Source organism: Dendrobates tinctorius, unplaced genomic scaffold, assembly GCF_039654945.1.
Source record: "Dendrobates tinctorius isolate UK_male_01 unplaced genomic scaffold, ASM3965494v1 ptg000020l, whole genome shotgun sequence".
Lineage (NCBI taxonomy): Eukaryota > Metazoa > Chordata > Amphibia > Anura > Dendrobatidae > Dendrobates > Dendrobates tinctorius.
In genome coordinates, this window is record NW_027361688.1 from 38103433 (window position 1) to 38124821 (window position 21389).

At 48.3% G+C, this 21389-nt stretch overlaps 1 protein-coding gene across 2 annotated transcripts in view; it reads left to right on the forward strand.

The window, feature by feature from the left end:
* The first annotated feature begins 6984 nt into the window (after positions 1-6984).
* Positions 6985-21389, forward strand: part of TBC1D9B (TBC1 domain family member 9B) — a 70681-nt gene continuing 56276 nt past the window's right edge. Inside the window, exons 1-3 of one of the 2 annotated variants that reach the window (XM_073568009.1) lie at positions 6985-7353; positions 13386-13496; positions 17286-17404. In XM_073568009.1, coding sequence (XP_073424110.1) covers positions 7236-7353; positions 13386-13496; positions 17286-17404 — 348 coding nt within the window. In that variant the 5' untranslated portion in view covers positions 6985-7235. The remainder of the gene's footprint in view (positions 7354-13385; positions 13497-17285; positions 17405-21389) is intronic. The other variant, XM_073568010.1, reaches the window with a different exon arrangement.

Here is a 21389-nt window from a genome sequence, read left to right on the forward strand (position 1 = left end):
CCCAAAAAACGGAATAGAAAGCGATCAAAAAATGTCATATGGCAAAAATAAAAATATTAACTTGTCCGGCAAAAAAACAAGCCCTTACATGACTGTGTAGGCAAAAATATGGAAAAATTAAATCTGTCAAAGTATGGCTATTGCAAAAAAAATGCATCTTTTAGTGCATGACAGCCGACACACATAAGTAACTATATAAATCTGGTAATAATAATAATTACAGTGGGGCAAAAAAGTATTTAGTCAGTCAGCAATAGTGCAAGTTCCACCACTTAAAAAGATGAGAGGCGTCTGTAATTTACATCATAGGTAGACCTCAACTATGGGAGACAAACTGAGAAAAAAAAATCCAGAAAATCACATTGTCTGTTTTTTTTTCATTTTATTTGCATATTATGGTGGAAAATAAGTATTTGGTCAGAAACAAAATTTCATCTCAATACTTTGTGATATATCCTTTGTTGGCAATGACAGAGGTCAAACGTTTTCTGTAAGTCTTCACAAGGTTGCCACACACTGTTGTTGGTATGTTGGCCCATTCCTCCATGCAGATCTCCTCTAGAGCAGTGATGTTTTTGGCTTTTCGCTTGGCAACACGGACTTTCAACTCCCTCCAAAGGTTTTCTATAGGGTTGAGATCTGGAGACTGGCTAGGCCACTCCAGGACCTTGAAATGCTTCTTACGAAGCCAATCCTTCGTTGCCCTGGCGGTGTGCTTTGGATCATTGTTATGTTGAAAGACCCAGCCACGTTTCATATTCAATGCCCTTGCTGATGGAAGGAGGTTTGCACTCAAAATCTCACGATACATGGCCCCATTCATTCTTTCATGTACCCGGATCAGTCGTCCTGGCCCCTTTGCAGAGAAACAGCCCCAAAGCATGATGTTTCCACCACCATGCTTTACAGTAGGTATGGTGTTTGATGGATGCAACTCAGTATTCTTTTTCCTCCAAACACGACAAGTTGTGTTTCTACCAAACAGTTCCAGTTTGGTTTCATCAGACCATAGGACATTCTCCCAAAACTCCTCTGGATCATCCAAATGCTCTCTAGCAAACTTCAGACGGGCCCGGACATGTACAGGCTTAAGCAGTGGGACACGTCTGGCACTGCAGGATCTGAGTCCATGGTGGCGTAGTGTGTTACTTATGGTAGGCCTTGTTACATTGGTCCCAGCTCTCTGCAGTTCATTCACTAGGTCCCCCCGCGTGGTTCTGGGATTTTTGCTCCCAGTTCTTGTGATCATTCTGACCCCACGGGGTGGGATTTTGCATGGAGCACCAGATCGAGGGAGATTATCAGTGGTCTTGTATGTCTTCCATTTTCTAATTATTGCTCCCACAGTTGATTTCTTCACTCCAAGCTGGTTGGCTATTGCAGATTCAGTCTTCCCAGCCTGGTGCAGGGCTACAATTTTGTTTCTGGTGTCCTTTGACAGCTCTTTGGTCTTCACCATAGTGGAGTTTGGAGTCAGACTGTTTGAGGGTGTGCACAGGTGTCTTTTTATACTGATAACAAGTTTAAACAGGTGCCATTACTACAGGTAATGAGTGGAGGAAAGAGGAGACTCTTAAAGAAGAAGTTACAGGTCTGTGAGAGCCAGAAATCTTGATTGCTTGTTTCTGACCAAATACTTATTTTCCACCATAATATGCAAATAAAATGAAAAAAAAACAGACAATGCGATTTTCTGGATTTTTTTTTCTCAGTTTGTCTCCCATAGTTGAGGTCTACCTATGATGTAAATTACAGATGCCTCTCATCTTTTTAAGTGGTGGAACTTGCACTATTGCTGACTGACTAAATACTTTTTTGCCCCACTGTATCTTTATATAGCGCTAACATATTCCGCAGTGTTTTACAGTTTGCACACATTATCATCACTGTCCCCGATGCAGCTCACAATCTAAATTCCCTAACTGTATGTCTTTTTGGAATGTGGGAGGAAACCCACGCAAACACAGAGAGAACATACAAACTCCTTGCAGATGTTGTCTTTGGTGGGATTTGGACCCAGGACTCCAGCGCTGCAAGGCTGCAGAGCTATCCACTGAGTCACCGTTCTGCCCACCAACTAGAAGAATAAAGTCATCTAATCACTTATAAAGCTCAAGGAATGGTGTAAAAAATAAATAAAACCAATTCTTCACCTGTTGTTAATTCAGTTATTCTGCCTCTCAAAAATCACAGTAAGGCTCGGGGCACATCACATATTTATCCTGTGCTCTGCGCTGAGCACTTACATTGGGGTTTTCATGAAAATCTCTGAAATACCTGATTCAGACTGAACTCCAGTGGAGGATTCCCTGTAATGAGGCAGATGGAGGCATTGTGGACGCCGTCTGACCTGTGATCTGGCGGTGTCCGTCTTTTTAGGCACGCATAAAAGTGCTGTCGGCCACAGTTTTGTGCACTTAAGAAAAAATGACAGTACTGACCAGAGGCCAGACATAGTCCAGAGTAACTCTGCTTCCTCACTGTAGTGAATGGATCCCTCGGAGGTTTCATCTGAATCACATCACTAGGAGATTTAGATGGAAACCCTGATGTATGTACTCAGTGGTCAGCGCAGGATAAATATGATCCCAAACGTTATGTTAAATGCTCCCAATAAAAATTTCAACTCAATCCACAAAAAAAGCAAGTCACCACTCAGGTCCGTCATCTGTCAATGGAAATATAGGGGACTTCTGCGCTACTGGTAGCACAAAGGCTCTGGAAAAGCTAAATTGCTCATGCCCCCCCCCCCAAAAAAAAAATAAATTTAGTAAATTACGAGCTTCCAAATCCAAATGCCTCCACCCTTCTGAGCCCCAGTGTGCCTAATCCACATTTAGCGTCCACATGTTTAGCTTTTCTGTAGCTATGAGAGCCCGCTTAATTTAAGGGTGCATGTCTCCAGAAGCATGAGCTGGTCACAACAACGTACTAAGGACTACAACATAATGGTCACTACAACGTACTGGTGACTACAAAATACTGGTCACCACAAGGTACTGGTCACCACAACGTACTGGGCACCACAATGGCAGTTTGTAATTTTCAATCAGCAACATCTACTGCTGCCTGTTTCTGGAAAACGCCATTGGATCCAAAATCATCACTACATCTGTAGATAAATTCCCAAAGGGGTGTAATTTCCACTCGAGGGAGGTATTCTGTTCTTCTAGCAATTAGGGGCTCTGCATATGGAGTCCTCAAACTATTCTATAAAAATTTGCACTCCAGGAGGCACTCCTGAATCTCGTTGTATGGCTAAGCAGTACTGTACAGCTACATATGGTGTATTTCCACGTTCAACAGAAATAGCGAGACAAATATTGGTGCCATTTTTACCCACTCCTTGTGTGAAAATGTAAATTCTGGGGCTAAAACAAAATTTTGGTGGTAAAAATGTAATTATTTTTTCTTCACTGCCCAATGGTATAAAATTCTGTGACACATCTGTGGTGTTAATATGATCACTGCACCCCTAGATGAATTCATTGAGAGGTGTAGTTTGTAAAATGGGGTCACTTATGGGGGTTCTGCTATTCTGTCAACTCAGGGGCTCTCCCAGTGGGTCATGGCACCCGCAAGCCATAACAGTAAAGTCTCCACTATAATATGGCGCTCGTTCCCTTCTGAGCTTTGCACTTTGCCTGAAAAGTAATTTGCGATTACATGTAGGGTATTGGCGCACTGAGGCGAAATCTTTACAACATACTGAGGTCCTTTTTTTTTCTAATATTCATTAGAAAAGTTAAAAACTTGGGGCTAAAATAACATTTTAGTGGTAAAAATTTAATTTATTCATTTTTCTCCTCCCAATGGTATAAAATTTCTGTGAGGCACATGTGGTGTCAATATGATCACTGCACCCCTAGATGAATTCATTGGGGAGTGTAGTTTGTAAAATAAGTACTCATATAGGGGATTTCTGTTGTTCTGGCACCTCAGGGGCTCTGCCAATGTGACATGGCACCCTCAAACCAGTCCAGTAAAATATGAAATCCAATATGGCGCCTCTTCCCTTCTGAGATTTGCACAGTGCCTCAAAAGTATTTTTCTACCACATATCCATTTTTTTCCTACTATCCTTGTGAAAATGAAAAAAAAAAAATGAGGCTAAGGCTGGTTTCACATTAGCGCTTTTTCAGCGCGCGCACGGCCGGGGGTAGCTCCGCCCCCGATCCGGCTCTCTGCCCGGCGTGCCCGCCCCTTCCTTGTAGCGCCGCCTCCTAGCGGACAGCGGCGCCTGCGATCGGCGCACCCTATCTTTAGCATAGGGTGCGCCGATCGTGCGCAGGCCGTGCGCTAGTTGCGCTTTGACCTGCGCTGTGCACTTTTGACGGTGCGCCGTGCGCGACCAAAATCAAACTTTTCGGATTTTGGCGCGCACGGCGCACCGTCAAAAGTGCGCAGCGCAGGTCAAAGCGCAACTAGCGCACGGCCTGCGCACGATCGGCGCACCCTATGCTAAAGATAGGGTGCGCCGATAGCAGGCGCCGCTGTCCGCTAGGAGGCGGCGCTACAAGGAAGGGGCGGGCACGCCGGGCAGAGAGCCGGCTCGGGGGCGGAGCTACCCCCGGCCGTGCGCGCGCTGAAAAAGCGCTAGTGTGAAACCGGCCTTAAACAATATTTTTGTGGGAAAAATATACCTAAGGGTTCAAGGTGCTGAAGACACATCTAGATAAATTCCTTGAGGGGTCTATTTTCCAAAATGGGGTCACTTGTGTGTGTGTGTGGGGGGGGTTCCACTGTTTAGGTGCTCTCCAGATGTGACATGACACCCGCAGAACATTCCATCAAAGTCTGCGTTCCAAAATGTCACTCCTTCCTTTCTGAGCCCTACCATGCGCCCAAACAGTAGTTTTCCTCCACATATGGGGCATCCGTGTACTCAGGAGAAATTGTGCAACAAATTGTATGGTGCAATTTATCCTGTTACCTGGTGAAAATAATTTTTTTAGGAACATTAGGGGCTCTCCAAGCATGACACAGCGTCTGCTAATTATGCCAGCAAATTTTACATTCAAAAAGTCAAATGGAGCGCCTTCCCTTCCGAGCCCTGCCATGCACCCAAACAGTAGTTTTCAGCCACATATGGGGTATCGGCACGCTTAGGGAAAATGGCACAACAAATTTTGGGGTCCATATTCTCCTGTTACCCTTGCAAAAGTAAAAAAAATTGCATCATGAAGGAGAAAACAGGCTTAGCGAGTGTAGGGGGTTAAAAAACAAAATTGCTAAAATTTTGTGCAAATGTGCTCCAGTATACAAAATAAGTTAAAGTAAAAAATAAAGAGCATTTTTGACTTTGTGTAAAATTCATCAACTACGTGCTCCAATTTGAAAATATTGGCACAAAAAAGTCAACAAAATTTCACAAGGCAAAAGAAATGTGACTTATAAAAAATAAATTGGGCTCATTATTTGAAGGTTTGGGCGGAAATAGGGCCTGACACCACGACCTGTCTAAATCATGACACGCTGTATCGGTACTTATGCCAGAAATCTTACGCCAGTCAGGGACTGGAATAAAACTTCTGCCATGTAGCATGGATTCAGCTACAGTGGTGAAAATAAGTATTTGATACACTGCCGATTTTGCAAGTTTCCCCCACCTATGAAGAATAGAGGGGTCTGTTATTTTTTATCGTAGGTACACTTCACCTGTGAGAGACAGAATCTAAAAATAAAAAAAAACAGAAAATCACATTGTATGATTATTAAATAATTAATTTGCATTTCGTTGCTTGAAATAAGTACGGTATTTGATACAATAGAGAAACAGAACTTAATATTTGGTGCAGAAACCTTTCTTTGCAATTACAGAGGTCAGATGTTTCCTGTAGTTCTGGACCAAGTTTGCGCACACTGCAGCAGGGATTTTGGCCCAGTCCTCCATACAGATCTTCTCCAGATCTTTCAGATTTCGGGGCTGTCGCTGGGCAACATTTAGTTTCAGCTCCCTCCAAAGATTTTCTATTGGGTTCAGGTCTGGAGACTGGCTAGGTCACTCCAGGACCCTGAAATTCTTCCTACGGAGCCACTCCTTAGTTACCCTGGCTGTGTGTTTCGGGTCATTGTCATGCTGGAAGACCCAGCCTCAACCCATCTTCAATGCTCTTGCTGAGGAAGGAGATTGTTGGCCAAAATCTCGCAATACATGACTCCATCCATCCTCCCTTCAATACAGTGCAGTCGTCCTGTCCCCTTTGCAGAAAAGCACCTCAAAAGTATGTTGTTTCCCCCACCATGCTTCATGGTTGGTATGGTGTTTTTGAGGTTGTACTTATTCTTCTTCCTCCAAACATGTTGAATGTTTACACCAAAAATTTCTATTTTGGTTTCATCTGACCATATAACCATATGGTCCTTCTCCCATGCCTCCTCTGTATCATCCAGATGATCATTGACAAACTTCAAACGGGCTTGGACATGTGCTGTCATCAGCAGGGGGACCTTGCGTGACCTGCAGAATATTAATACATGACGGTGTAGTGTGTTACTGGCGGTAATGTTTGAGACTGTGGTCCCAGCTCTCTTCAGGTTATTGACCAGGTCCTCCTGTGTAGTTCTGGGCTGATTCCTGACCTTTCTCAGAATCATCCTTATCTCACCAGTTGAGATCTTACATGGAGCCTGTGAATCCGGAGGGGTCAACAACCTCCTGGGGAATAGCAAAAATAATAGGAGGGACCACGGACCAGAACTGACCCCAAGGACATAATGTGACACAGAGGGCCCCAATGCAAACATTCCTACCAGGCCAAAGGAAACTTTTGGGACCCCCCTCGCCTCCAAAGCGTGGCTATGACCGCAACCCCTGCACCCACTAGTTACAACCTTGGTGGGCCCCTTATACCCGGGGCCCATAGCATCACACATGGCACTTATGCTAATTATGCAAATTGTCTCCACAGAGAGGAAGATGACTAGAACTCTAGTGCCACCTATTGGAAGGAGCACTTAGTAGCGCTAAAGGGAAAAAATGAAGCGCGCAGTGATGGCTGCAGTGCTGAGGCGCCTCCACCATGACTACAATAACAATACCACGGGCCTGTCATCCTGCGCTCTGTCCACCAGGGGGAGACAGCAGTCAGCGGCCTCCACGGCCTGAGCCCGGGACTGTACAGCCAGGAGCAGCTCGGGAGGTCGGGACCGACAGTCCAGCGCTCAGCACCGACCACACCGGCACTGAGGACGGCACCGGGCCTGGGTGACTGGCTGCTCCCCAGCCGCTAAGGATGTGGCTGAACCCGGAGGAGGTGCTGCTGGCCAACGCGCTGTGGGTGACCGAGAGAGCAAACCCGTTCTTTATCCTGCAGCGGCGGCGGGGACACGGCAAAGGCGGAGGCCTGACAGGTGACAGCGGGGGCAGACGGCGGGGGGACTCGGGGAGGACCGGGGAGCGTGCGGCCAGCAGCCCTGTGCCCCTCACACCACCTCCATCATGGAGACTCCTGCACGGTGTAAACAAGGAGGCAGCAACCCCCAGCACCGTGTGTGTACAGCACCGTGTATACCGCTGCCCCCGTGTATACCGCTGTAATGTCCACTGCCCCCGTGTATACCGCTGTAATGTCCACTGCCCCCGTGTATACCGCTGTAATGTCCACTACTCTGTATACTGCCCCCCCGTGCCCCCGTGTATACCGCTGTAATGTCCACTGCCCCCATGTATACCGCTGTAATGTCCACTGCCCCCATGTATACCGCTGTAATGTCCACCGCCCCCCGTGTATACCGCTGTAATGTCCACCGCCCCCCGTGTATACCGCTGTAATGTCCACCGCCCCCGTGTATACCGCTGTAATGTCCACCGCCCCCCGTGTATACCGCTGTAATGTCCACCGCCCCCCGTGTATACCGCTGTAATGTCCACTGCCCCCGTGTATACCGCTGTAATGTCCACCGCCCCCCGTGTATACCGCTGTAATGTCCACCGCCCCCCGTGTATACCGCTGTAATGTCCACTGCCCCCGTGTATACCGCTGTAATGTCCACCGCCCCCGTGTATACCGCTGTAATGTCCACTGCCCCCGTGTATACCGCTGTAATGTCCACTGCCCCCGTGTATACCGCTGTAATGTCCACCGCCCCCCGTGTATACCGCTGTAATGTCCACTGCCCCCGTGTATACCGCTGTAATGTCCACTGCCCCCGTGTATACCGCTGTAATGTCCACTGCCCCCGTGTATACCGCTGTAATGTCCACTGCCCCCGTGTATACCGCTGTAATGTCCACTGCCCCCGTGTATACCGCTGTAATGTCCACTGCCCCCGTGTATACCGCTGTAATGTCCACTGCCCCCGTGTATACCGCTGCCCCCGTGTATACCGCTGTAATGTCCACTGCCCCCGTGTATACCGCTGTAATGTCCACTACTCTGTATACTGCCCCCCCGTGTATACCGCTGTAATGTCCACTGCCCCCATGTATACCGCTGCCCCCGTGTATACCGCTGTAGTGTCCACTGCCCCCGTGTATACCGCTGTAATGTCCACTACTCTGTATACTGCCCCCCCGTGTATACCGCTGTAATGTCCACTGCCCCCATGTATACCGCTGCCCCCGTGTATACCGCTGTAGTGTCCACTGCCCCCGTGTATACCGCTGCCCCCGTGTATACCGCTGTAATGTCCACCGCCCCCCGTGTATACCGCTGTAATGTCCACCGCCCCCCGTGTATACCGCTGTAATGTCCACTGCCCCCGTGTATACCGCTGTAATGTCCACCGCCCCCCGTGTATACTCTGTATACTGCCCCCCCGTGTATACCGCTGCCCCCGTGTATACCGCTGTAATGTCCACTGCCCCCATGTATACCGCTGCCCCCGTGTATACCGCTGTAATGTCCACTGCCCCCGTGTATACCGCTGCCCCCGTGTATACCGCTGTAATGTCCACCGCCCCCCGTGTATACCGCTGTAATGTCCACCGCCCCCCGTGTATACCGCTGTAATGTCCACCGCCCCCCGTGTATACCGCTGTAATGTCCACTGCCCCCGTGTATACCGCTGTAATGTCCTCTGCCCCCGTGTATACCGCTGTAATGTCCACTGCCCCCGTGTATACCGCTGCCCCCGTGTATACCGCTGTAATGTCCACTGCCCCCGTGTATACCGCTGTAATGTCCACTACTCTGTATACTGCCCCCCCGTGTATACCGCTGCCCCCGTGTATACCGCTGTAATGTCCACTGCCCCCATGTATACCGCTGCCCCCGTGTATACCGCTGTAGTGTCCACCGCCCCCCGTGTATACCGCTGTAATGTCCGCCGCCCCCCGTGTATACCGCTGTAATGTCCGCTGCCCCCCCGTGTATACCGCTGTAATGTCCACTGCCCCCCCCGTGTATACCGCTGTAATGTCCGCTGCCCCCCGTGTATACCGCTGTAATGTCCGCTGCCCCCCCGTGTATACCGCTGTAATGTCCGCTGCCCCCCCGTGTATACCGCTGTAATGTCCGCTGCCCCCCCGTGTATACCGCTGTAATGTCCGCTGCCCCCCCGTGTATACCGCTGTAATGTCCGCTGCCCCCCCGTGTATACCGCTGTAATGTCCGCTGCCCCCCCGTGTATACCGCTGTAATGTCCGCTGCCCCCCCCGTGTATACCGCTGTAATGTCCGCTGCCCCCCCGTGTATACCGCTGTAATGTCCGCTGCCCCCCCGTGTATACCGCTGTAATGTCCGCTGCCCCCCCGTGTATACCGCTGTAATGTCCGCTGCCCCCCCGTGTATACCGCTGTAATGTCCGCTGCCCCCCCGTGTACACCGCTGTAATGTCCGCTGCCCCCCCGTGTATACCGCTGTAATGTCCGCTGCCCCCCCGTGTATACCGCTGTAATGTCCGCTGCCCCCCCGTGTATACCGCTGTAATGTCCGCTGCCCCCCCGTGTATACCGCTGTAATGTCCGCTGCCCCCCCGTGTATACCGCTGTAATGTCCGCTGCCCCCCCGTGTATACCGCTGTAATGTCCGCTGCCCCCCCGTGTATACCGCTGTAATGTCCGCTGCCCCCCCGTGTATACCGCTGTAATGTCCGCTGCCCCCCCGTGTATACCGCTGTAATGTCCGCTGCCCCCCCGTGTATACCGCTGTAATGTCCGCTGCCACCCCGTGTATACCGCTGTAATGTCCGCTGCCCCCCCGTGTATACCGCTGTAATGTCCGCTGCCCCCCCGTGTATACCGCTGTAATGTCCGCTGCCCCCCCGTGTATACCGCTGTAATGTCCGCTGCCCCCCCGTGTATACCGCTGTAATGTCCGCTGCCCCCCCGTGTATACCGCTGTAATGTCCGCTGCCCCCCCGTGTATACCGCTGTAATGTCCGCTGCCCCCCCGTGTATACCGCTGTAATGTCCGCTGCCCCCCCGTGTATACCGCTGTAATGTCCGCTGCCCCCCCGTGTATACCGCTGTAATGTCCGCTGCCCCCCCGTGTATACCGCTGTAATGTCCGCTGCCCCCCCGTGTATACCGCTGTAATGTCCGCTGCCCCCCCGTGTATACCGCTGTAATGTCCGCTGCCCCCCCGTGTATACCGCTGTAATGTCCGCTGCCCCCCCGTGTATACCGCTGTAATGTCCGCTGCCCCCCCGTGTATACCGCTGTAATGTCCGCTGCCCCCCCGTGTATACCGCTGTAATGTCCGCTGCCCCCCCGTGTATACCGCTGTAATGTCCGCTGCCCCCCCGTGTATACCGCTGTAATGTCCGCTGCCCCCCCGTGTATACCGCTGTAATGTCCGCTGCCCCCCCGTGTATACCGCTGTAATGTCCGCTGCCCCCCCGTGTATACCGCTGTAATGTCCGCTGCCCCCCCGTGTATACCGCTGTAATGTCCGCTGCCCCCCCGTGTATACCGCTGTAATGTCCGCTGCCCCCCCGTGTATACCGCTGTAATGTCCGCTGCCCCCCCGTGTATACCGCTGTAATGTCCGCTGCCCCCCCGTGTATACCGCTGTAATGTCCGCCGCCCCCCCGTGTATACCGCTGTAATGTCCGCCGCCCCCCCGTGTATACCGCTGTAATGTCCGCCGCCCCCCCGTGTATACCGCTGTAATGTCCGCCGCCCCCCCGTGTATACCGCTGTAATGTCCGCCGCCCCCCCGTGTATACCGCTGTAATGTCCGCCGCCCCCCCGTGTATACCGCTGTAATGTCCGCCGCCCCCCCGTGTATACCGCTGTAATGTCCGCCGCCCCCCCGTGTATACCGCTGTAATGTCCGCCGCCCCCCCGTGTATACCGCTGTAATGTCCGCCGCCCCCCCGTGTATACCGCTGTAATGTCCGCCGCCCCCCCGTGTATACCGCTGTAATGTCCGCCGCCCCCCCGTGTATACCGCTGTAATGTCCGCCGCCCCCCCGTGTATACCGCTGTAATGTCCGCCGCCCCCCCGTGTATACCGCTGTAATGTCCGCCGCCCCCCCGTGTATACCGCTGTAATGTCCGCCGCCCCCCCGTGTATACCGCTGTAATGTCCGCCGCCCCCCCGTGTATACCGCTGTAATGTCCGCCGCCCCCCCGTGTATACCGCTGTAATGTCCGCCGCCCCCCCGTGTATACCGCTGTAATGTCCGCCGCCCCCCCGTGTATACCGCTGTAATGTCCGCCGCCCCCCCGTGTATACCGCTGTAATGTCCGCCGCCCCCCCGTGTATACCGCTGTAATGTCCGCCGCCCCCCCGTGTATACCGCTGTAATGTCCGCCGCCCCCCCGTGTATACCGCTGTAATGTCCGCCGCCCCCCCGTGTATACCGCTGTAATGTCCGCCGCCCCCCCGTGTATACCGCTGTAATGTCCGCCGCCCCCCCGTGTATACCGCTGTAATGTCCGCCGCCCCCCCGTGTATACCGCTGTAATGTCCGCCGCCCCCCCGTGTATACCGCTGTAATGTCCGCCGCCCCCCCGTGTATACCGCTGTAATGTCCGCCGCCCCCCCGTGTATACCGCTGTAATGTCCGCCGCCCCCCCGTGTATACCGCTGTAATGTCCGCCGCCCCCCCGTGTATACCGCTGTAATGTCCGCCGCCCCCCCGTGTATACCGCTGTAATGTCCGCCGCCCCCCCGTGTATACCGCTGTAATGTCCGCCGCCCCCCCCGTGTATACCGCTGTAATGTCCGCCGCCCCCCCCCCGTGTATACCGCTGTAATGTCCGCCGCCCCCCCCCCGTGTATACCGCTGTAATGTCCGCTGCCCCCCCCCCGTGTATACCGCTGTAATGTCCGCTGCCCCCCCGTGTATACCGCTGTAATGTCCGCTGCCCCCCCCCCGTGTATGCCGCTGTAATGTCCGCTGCCCCCCCCGTGTATACCGCTGTAATGTCCGCTGCACCCCCCCGTGTATACCGCTGTAATGTCCGCTGCTGCCCCCCCCGTGTATACCTCTAATATCTCTTGCCTTGTATATACTGTATACCGCTGTAATATTTAGTGCCCTGTATATACTGTATACACTACTATGGTATATCCTTCCCCTGTATACAGTACTGTATATATAGACTGCTGTGTTACGTGCCGCCCCGTATAGACTGCTTTGCTACACAATTTGCTTCACCATCTGAGAGCAGCATGATGTTGGGACAGAGACCCTTATTCCAGCATTGTCACTTACTGGGCTGCTTGCTGTTGTTTTTATAAAATCCTTTTTTTCTCTTCTGCAGATCTAGCATTTCTCTGAAGGCTGAGCCCTGTATAACCCCGCACACGCCACTGATTGGCAGTTTTCTGTGTACACTGCATAGGCAGAAAGCTGCCAATCAGTGGTGTGGGCGGGGTTATACAGAGTCCATGAATGTGATAATCTCCCTCTGATAAATCAGTGATTTTTATCGAAACTCCAGCAAGCAGCCCAGTAAGTAATATACCACTGCAATCAGGATCTCTGCCCCTACATTATGCTGCTCACAGATTATGGGGGACACCATCTGGTGACAGATTCCTTTTTAATGTCTAAATTGGCAGAGAAATGACTTTCAGACTCGCTTGTAAGGGTGCATTCACACTGCATACAGGATTCGGGCATATGTGCCGACTGAGTGAACATGTGCGCCGTCGTGCATCATCTACGGGCGTGTACGCCTACTAGACTGCGTCTAGTCTACAGCCCCGAGTCTCGTTTTTTTTTGGGGGGGGGGATTGGAGGTAAGCCCCGACAGGACCAAAGAACAGGGGCCTGAACTCAGCGTGAAAGCGCCCTAGAGCTGTGTACCTGGGTGTGTGCTGGCTGCATGTGTGATGTGCACACAGCTGAATGTGTGACCTTTGTGAGCCCATTTCTGTGTATTGTTGTCAGCCAAACGATGAGCCATCACATGCACACGGATTACACAATACTGTCACGTGGCGAGAGGCGATGTCCTGCTGTTCTCACCATTCTCTCTTCTCCAGGCTTACTCGTGGGGACACTAGATGTCGTATTGGACTCGAGCGCTCGCGTTGCTCCGTATCGAATATTGCACCAGACCCAAGAATCACAAATCTATTGGACAGTGGCCTGTGGTAAGCGACCGAAGATCTGAACTAAGGCCTTGCTCAAATGGCAGTCATGGTGCCGTCCGTGCGCCCAGCCTATCCTTAACTGACCAGCAAGAGAGGGTGCAGGTGTCGCACCCCCATCCTGAGAATAGGCCATCAATGTAAAATTCCTGCACAATCCCTTTTAATCCTTCCATGTGTAAAAAGTCACGGTTCAGGTATATGAACCTTCTCCACACAGTGCAGTCTGCCAGCTGTGTTATACAGCCAGTGCCTGCGTCTTACAGCAGAGAGCTGAGCTAGCTACGATCGCTGACGTTTTTTTGTCACTGTCAGTTTTTGACAGCACCATGTAAATATCGGCGTCCTGGTGGTGTCTGTTTAGGTGCTCATTGCTCACCACCTCTTTACTTGATGCGATTGTGGGGTACAGATGGGGCACTGAGGGAGCCCAGGACCTGCTGGAGACCATGTTGTTCCTTTCTTTGGTGCTCCTGTGAGTCCCGCATCTGGCTGGTCTAAAGAGGAGAACATAACTTTTACTAGATCCTCATTTACTGAAGTGTTTTAGTATCTTTGATCACAGGTCCGAGTCCCATAGCACAACCAAATCGACCTAAAAAAATGAAGGAAAAAGTGTGTGTGTGTATATACAGTACAGACCAAAAGTTTGGACACGCCTTCTCATTCAAAGAGTTTTCTTTATTTTCATGACTATGAAAATTGTAGATTCACTCTGAAGGCATCAAATCTATGAATTAACACATGTGGAATTATATAATTAACAAAAAAGTGTGAAACAACTGAAAATATGACTTATATTCTAGGTTCTTCAAAGTAGCCACCGTTTGCTTTGATTACTGCTTTGCACACTCTTGGCATTCTCTTGATGAGCTTCAAGAGGTAGTCAGTGGAAATGGTCTTCCAACAGTCTTGAAGAAGTTCCCAGAGATGCTTAGCACTTGTTGGCCCTTTTGCCTTCACTCTGTGGTACAGCTCACCCCAAACCATCTCGATTGGGTTCAGGTCTGGTGACTGTGGAGGCCAGTTCATCTGGCGTAGCAACCCATCACTCTCCTTCTTGGTCAAATAGTCCTTACACAGCCTGGAGGTGTGTTTGAGGCCATTGTCCTGTTGAAAAATAAATGATGGTCCAACTAAACGCAAACCAGATGGAATAGCATGCCGCTGCATGATGCTGTCGTAGCCCTGCTGGTTCAGTATGCCTTCAATTTTGAATAAATCCCCAACAGTGTCACCAGCAAAGCACCCCCACACCATCACACCTCCTCCTCCATGCTTCACGGTGGGAACCAGGCATGTAGAGTCCATCCGTTCACCTTTTCTGCGTCACACAAAGACATGGTGGTTGGAACCAAAGATCTCAAATTTGGACTCATCAGACCAAAGCACAGATTTCCACTGGTCTAATGTCCATTCCTTGTGTTCTTTAGCCCAAACAAGTCTCTTCTGCTTGTTGCCTGTCCTTAACAGTGGTTTCCTAGCAGCTATTTTACCATCAAGGCCCGCTACACAAAGTCTCCTCTTAACAGTTGTTGTAGAGATGTCTGCTGCTAGAACTCTGTGTGGCATTGACCTGATCTCTAATCTGAGTTGCTGTTATCCTGCGATTTCTGATGCTGGTGACTCGGATGAACTTATCCTCCGCAGCAGAGGTGACTCTTGGTCTTCCTTTCCTGGGGCGGTCCTCATGTGAGCCAGTTTCTTTGTAGCGCTTGATGGTTTTTGCCACTGCACTTGGGGACACTTTCAAAGTTTTCCCAATTTTTCGGACTGACTGACCTTCATTTCTTAAAGTAATGATGGCCACTCATTTTTCCGTTACTCAGCTGCTTTTTTCTTGCCATAATACAAATTCTAACAGTCTATTCTGTAGGACTATCACCTGTGTATCCACCAGACTTCTGCACAACACAACTGATGGTCCCAACCCCATTTATAAGGCAAGAAATCCCACTTATTAAACCTGACAGGGCACACCTGTGATGTGAAAACCATTTCCGGTGACTACCTCTTGAAGCTCATCAAGAGTGTGCAAAGCAGTAATCAAAGCAAAAGGTGGCTACTTTGAAGAACCTAGAATATAAGACATATTTTCAGTTGTTACACACTTTTTTGTTACCGGTAATTATATAATTCCACATGTGGTAATTCATAGTTTTGATGCCTTCAGAGTGAATCTACAATTTTCATAGTCATGAAAATAAAGAAAACTCTTTGAATGAGAAGGTGTGTCCAAACTTTTGGTCTGTATTGTGTGTGTGTGTGTATATATATATATATATATATATATATATATATATATATATGTATATATATATATATATATATATATATATATATATATATATATATATATATAGTATTGTGATTGCTGCATTTGTAAAAATCTAATCTACCAAAATACAAAATTGGAAGGGTTTTCCCCACAAAATACATTTTTAATTAATAGGTACCACAATTCGATGTGTTAAGAGAAAATGTTCCTGTGCTGAGATCATCTTATACATGTGCCCCTGCTGTGTAATGGCCGTGTCTGACCATGTAGAGCTGCTCCGGTTCATGGTCGGCACATACCACATCTCCTGAGTAGGCAAGGAATCAAAAGAGAGTACAGACAGGACAGCACGGGACCACAGCAAATTCTTTCTTTGAGGTGAAACATTGTTTTTAAATAGGCAGGGAAATGTTTGACCTCACAGGATCATTTGTGATCCCGTGCTGTCCTGTCTGTATACTCTCCTTTGCTTCCCCCTGGCCAGGAGCTGTGGTATGATCAGACCATGTTCCTGCACGGTCAGATACAGCCATTACACAGTACACAACAGGGGCACATGTATAATATTATCCCAGCACAGGAACTTTTTTTTTTTTTTAAGACCTCCAATTGTGGAAATTATTATTATTCCAAGATCTATTGATTAAAAATGACTTTGTTGGAAAACCACCTTAAGTAACCTATAAACTAAATGTCGTAAAGAAAAAAATTTGAATTGGCAGAATTAGTTTTTTGGTTGCCGCTCCTTCCTCAAAATATACAACATTTTGATTTCCCGTAGTTTTCTTGTATGTACCTCCAATTGGTGCCAATAAAAACTACAGCTTGGCACACACAAAGCAGAATCCCAACCACAGATCTATCAACAGAAGAATAAGAAAGTTACAGCAGATTTCGGAAAATGACGGCCAAAACCATTTTTTTCTCTTTAAAATACAAAATTCAGATTTTTTTTTTTTTTTTTTTTTTTTGAACCCACTAAAAAATCTGAATGAACCCCCCCCTAAACTATAAGTTTGCTATTGCTGTAATAGTCCTGGATTTTTTCCCCTCTATTTTATACTACATATAAATGGAATGGTGTCATTAAAAACGACCATTAATCCCATAGAAAAATAAGACTTCACACGGCTTTATAGACGGAAAATGTTAAAAGTTATGACTTGTTAAAGGAGGGCCCAAAAACGAAAATCGGTCACCCTATGTGCAAGTCAATTGCGCATAGGGTGCAATTCAATAATAGGGTGCAAGTCAATAATTTCAATCAATTGAAATTATAAACAAAAGGTGGCAACAATCTGTGATACAACATAGATGACTGTTTAAATCTTAAAAGCTGTCTAACTTGTATTTTTTTTAACCTTTATCTCTGATGGTTCATAAATCAGCATTTTATCTTTACTGTATGTTATGCTGCTTCATTTGTTTTTATGGCTCCCCTTGATTTTCTTTTATGGACTCTATCACCGAGAACGATCGTGTACTGATGACTGCCGATACTTTTCTCATTCCAGGATCATCCCGTAAAGAGATCACTGAACACTGGGAGTGGCTGGAGAGCAATCTGCTGGAGACTCTCTCCATCTTTGAAAACGAGGATGACATCACAACCTTCGTCAAAGGGAAAATCCATGTAATAATGGCAGTAATATGTGTAATGTCTTCATCTATGGGGCCACGTGTAAATATGCACAAGGCAGGGCATGGAGTCATGGATGACTTAAAGAGAATGTCCACTACTCAGACAACCTGTTCTCAAGCACTGTTTAAATAATAACACCTAGACTGCCCTTCCGGGCTCTCGCCATTCCAGCAGTGTCAGCACTAGCTCTCCCGGGGCTCGCTTGACATAGCAATACTGTAGCCAATCAGCGGCCATTTCGCTGTCCCCTCCTTCACATAAATCACACATCCGGAGGAAGTGGGAGAAGCAGCCACAGCTTTCACTTTCTCTGGATGTCAGTTACCTCCGAATGAGAAGACTGTGAAGTGACTGCTGATTGTTGGCACATTATGTCACGCGAGCCCCGGGAGAGCCAGTGCTGCTGACACTGCTGGAATGGCGACATCCCAGGAGAGGAGTAGAAGTGTTATTTTACTTGAGGAGGGGCACATAGTGTTTGAGAAGGGGTTGTCCGAGTAGTAGACAATCTTTAACTTTATCAATATTAGAGAGCAATTTGCTTTTATATTATTGTACTTAAACAGTGAAAAAGAATTCAAAAATTGGATTGTGGCCACTTTTTTTTTTTTTTTTGGAGACCTGTTTAAATATTTTTAATAAAGCTGCATGAGGCCAAATTTTTTTTTTTTGAGCTAATGTTTTTATTGGTACCACTGTGGGTGTCATACAGCTATTTTGATTGCTTATTATTGCAATTTATGGGGGGAGAACAATCCGTCTTATATGTTAATAGATCAAACACCCGTAGACGTTGCAATGCCAAATTAGATGTTTTTTTGTCTAGTTTTTAAGGAGGAAATGTGGTTAGTTTTTATCTTCTTTTTTCTACATTAAGAACATTATATATATATATATTTTGTCTTTTTTTTTTTTTTTTTTTTTTTTCTTTAAACCTATTATGTGATTGCTTGTCATATATTCCTCAATACTAGACTGTTGGAATATAGCTATGGTTTTCTATGAATCCCAACCTATTAGTAGGCTTCACAGGCATATCATGGGGCCTTCGGGAAAGGCCCGCGCTTCTATTGCAACCAGTCAGCAACTCCCGATTGCACAGCAAGGGGCGCTGATGGGTGCAAGGAACTGAACTGTTCGCAACCCGGATTGACAGCAGCTTTTTAACCGCAGTGATTGGATCGTGTAACAGGCCGATGCTGGCTGTATGACACAGCTGGCATCTGCTGGGCATGGATCGCACTGAGCTCCACTATGCCGGAGGTTAAAACCACTATGGATGTGTAAATCCTGCCAGAATCCCCCTCCCGATCATTGTGCTGTCTTAGTAGCTAAAGCTGCGCTTTCCTCACCGTTTCCTCTCCGGCTGCGCTGAACACAGCTTGCGGGGGGCTTTCTTGTAGTGTTAAAGCTTCTAGTGCATTTCCTGTTTCTTTATATTGGGGATATCACAGGGAGGAGATGTAGGAAACCACAGCTCTCGAGACTGATCTCCCTCTGGGGCTGTGGTTCACCGGTGAATCTGATTTTCCAGAGTTTAGTAATCTTGAAATCAAGAAATGCATTCAAGTGAAAAAATACATTGTTTTCAAGTTGTGTACGACTAGATTCTGTCATTAGCCCAGAATATAGAGAACTCACTGCTAGAATATGATCACAATAAGTTAAATAAAAGATTAATATGCACTTAACCTATTAATGACCTATATACCTATAATATTTACTGGTATATATTCATCACAGGTTGTGTTCGGGTGTATGGGGTCGGGAGCAGAGCTCGTTCGTTACTCACATGGCAGGTGCCAGCTATTATTTAGCCACTTAAAGGGAATCTGTCAGCAGTAATGATGAGCATGCTCATGTGCTAACAGAGTGTCATCGGCGTGCTCGGAAAACATATCCGAATCCCTGCGCCTGCAAATGCCGCTGCTGTTCGACTGACGCAATACATGCATGGATTTCCTGGTTTTTTTTTTAGGCAATCTCTGCATGTGTTGCGGCTGTCAAACAACCATGAGATGTGCTGGTGCGGGGACTGGAACATGTTTTTCAAGCACGCCAATTATTATTATTTATATAGCACCATTAATTCCATGGTGCTGTACATGAGAAGGGGGTTGCATACAAAGTTATAGATATCGTTAACAGTAAACAAATTTACAATGACAGACTGGTACAGAGGGGAGAGGACCCTGCCCTTGTGGACTTACATTCTATGGGATAGTGGGGAAGAGACAGAAGGTCGGGGGTGCAGCAGTTCTGGTGGTGGTGAGGCGGCAGAATGGTTATTGTAAGCTTTCCTGAAAAGATGGGTTTTCAGGTTCCGTTTGAAGGATCCGAGGGTGGTGGATAATCGGACGTGTTGAGGCATGGAGTTCCAGAGGATAGGGGATATTCGGGAGAAATCTTGGAGGCGGTTGTGTGAGGAATGAATAAGTGTGGAGGACAGTAGGAGGTCTTGGGAGGATCGAAGATTACGTGAGGGAAGATATTGGGAGATTAGTTCAGAGATATAGGGAGGGGAAAGGTTGTTGATGGCTTTGTAGGTCAGTGTTAGTAGTTCGAACTGGATTCGTTGGGGAATTGCGAGCCAATGGAGGGTTTGGCAGAGGGGGGAGACGGGAATAGCGAGGAGAGACATGGATTAGTCGGGCAGCAGAAGTCGCCAATGACACTCGGTTAGCACACGAGCATGCTCGGATAACATTTTATCCGAGCACGTTCACTCATCAGTCAGTAGGTTTGTGCTACCTCATCTGAGAGCAACATAATGTAGGGAAAGAGACACTGAGTCCAACGATGTATTACCTAGTTTACTGGGTGCATCAGTTGTGGCACAATCAGAGTTTTTAGATTTAGTATGTTGCAGAGCTCTGAAAGCTGCTCCCGCACACACTATGCTCTGTATGTACCTTGTTTATTGACATCTATCTGTTATCACAGGAGGGGGCATTGTTGGATTAGTGGATAGTCCCAGTAGTGATAAAACCTTCACTGAGTAAACCGCACACAGCCTGATAAGTGACACATCTCTGAATTCTGTGTTTTAACCCTTTTTCTGTCCTAAGATTACATAGCAAAAACCAGGTGAGAGCGACCCTTTAAATTCCACTGTCAATTGCTGACTGGAGCATTTAAAGGGATTGTCCACTACTCAGACCAACCCTTCTCAATTACTGTATTTCACTCTTGTATAATAATATCAGCCTATACTCGCCTCTGGGCCGTTCCAGCGATGACAGCGCTGGGTCTCCCAGGGTACGCTCTACGTTTTTTCATGCAGCCAGTCAGCGGCTGCTTCACTCTCACTTTCTTCAGACAAAACGGACATCTGGAAAAAGTGAGACATCCTCCAGATGCCAGTTTTGTCCGACGGGCCATCACTTTGGCTGCAGGGCTCACGTGACATATCGACGTCACATGAGCCCCAGGATACCCAGCACCGACATCACTGGAACGTCCTGGGCTCCAGAGGTGAGTACAGGCTGTAATTATTTTACATGGGGGAAACATAGTGATTGAGAGGGGTTGTCCAAGTATTGGTCAATCCCTTCTAGCAGTCTGGTCCGGGGAGTGACTGTTACATTGCAGACCGGACCTACTAAAGACACCCGCTGCACCCATCTACTTTTCTGAAGTTCTTCTCTTGTGCTGCAAAGTTGCTGTATACGTAGAAGAGATCGCAGATTCAAGTCCCATAGGTTGGGGGGATAAATATGTAAAAATTTGTTAAATTTAAATATACATGTAGAAAACAAAAACACCACTTCATTCTCATGCACACAAGTCCATTGGGTGGTAGCTAGAGTTGGTGCAAATTTATTCCCATGTCCCGGTCCAGGGGCCACATCCGCTGTGGGATGGGAGTCCTGAGAACCGCCTCTTAACTCCCGGCATCCCGGTCTTTCCTTCTGATTAGCCAGCCTGACGTGACATCATGTAGGCATCACGCAACAACAATGACTAATCAAAAGAA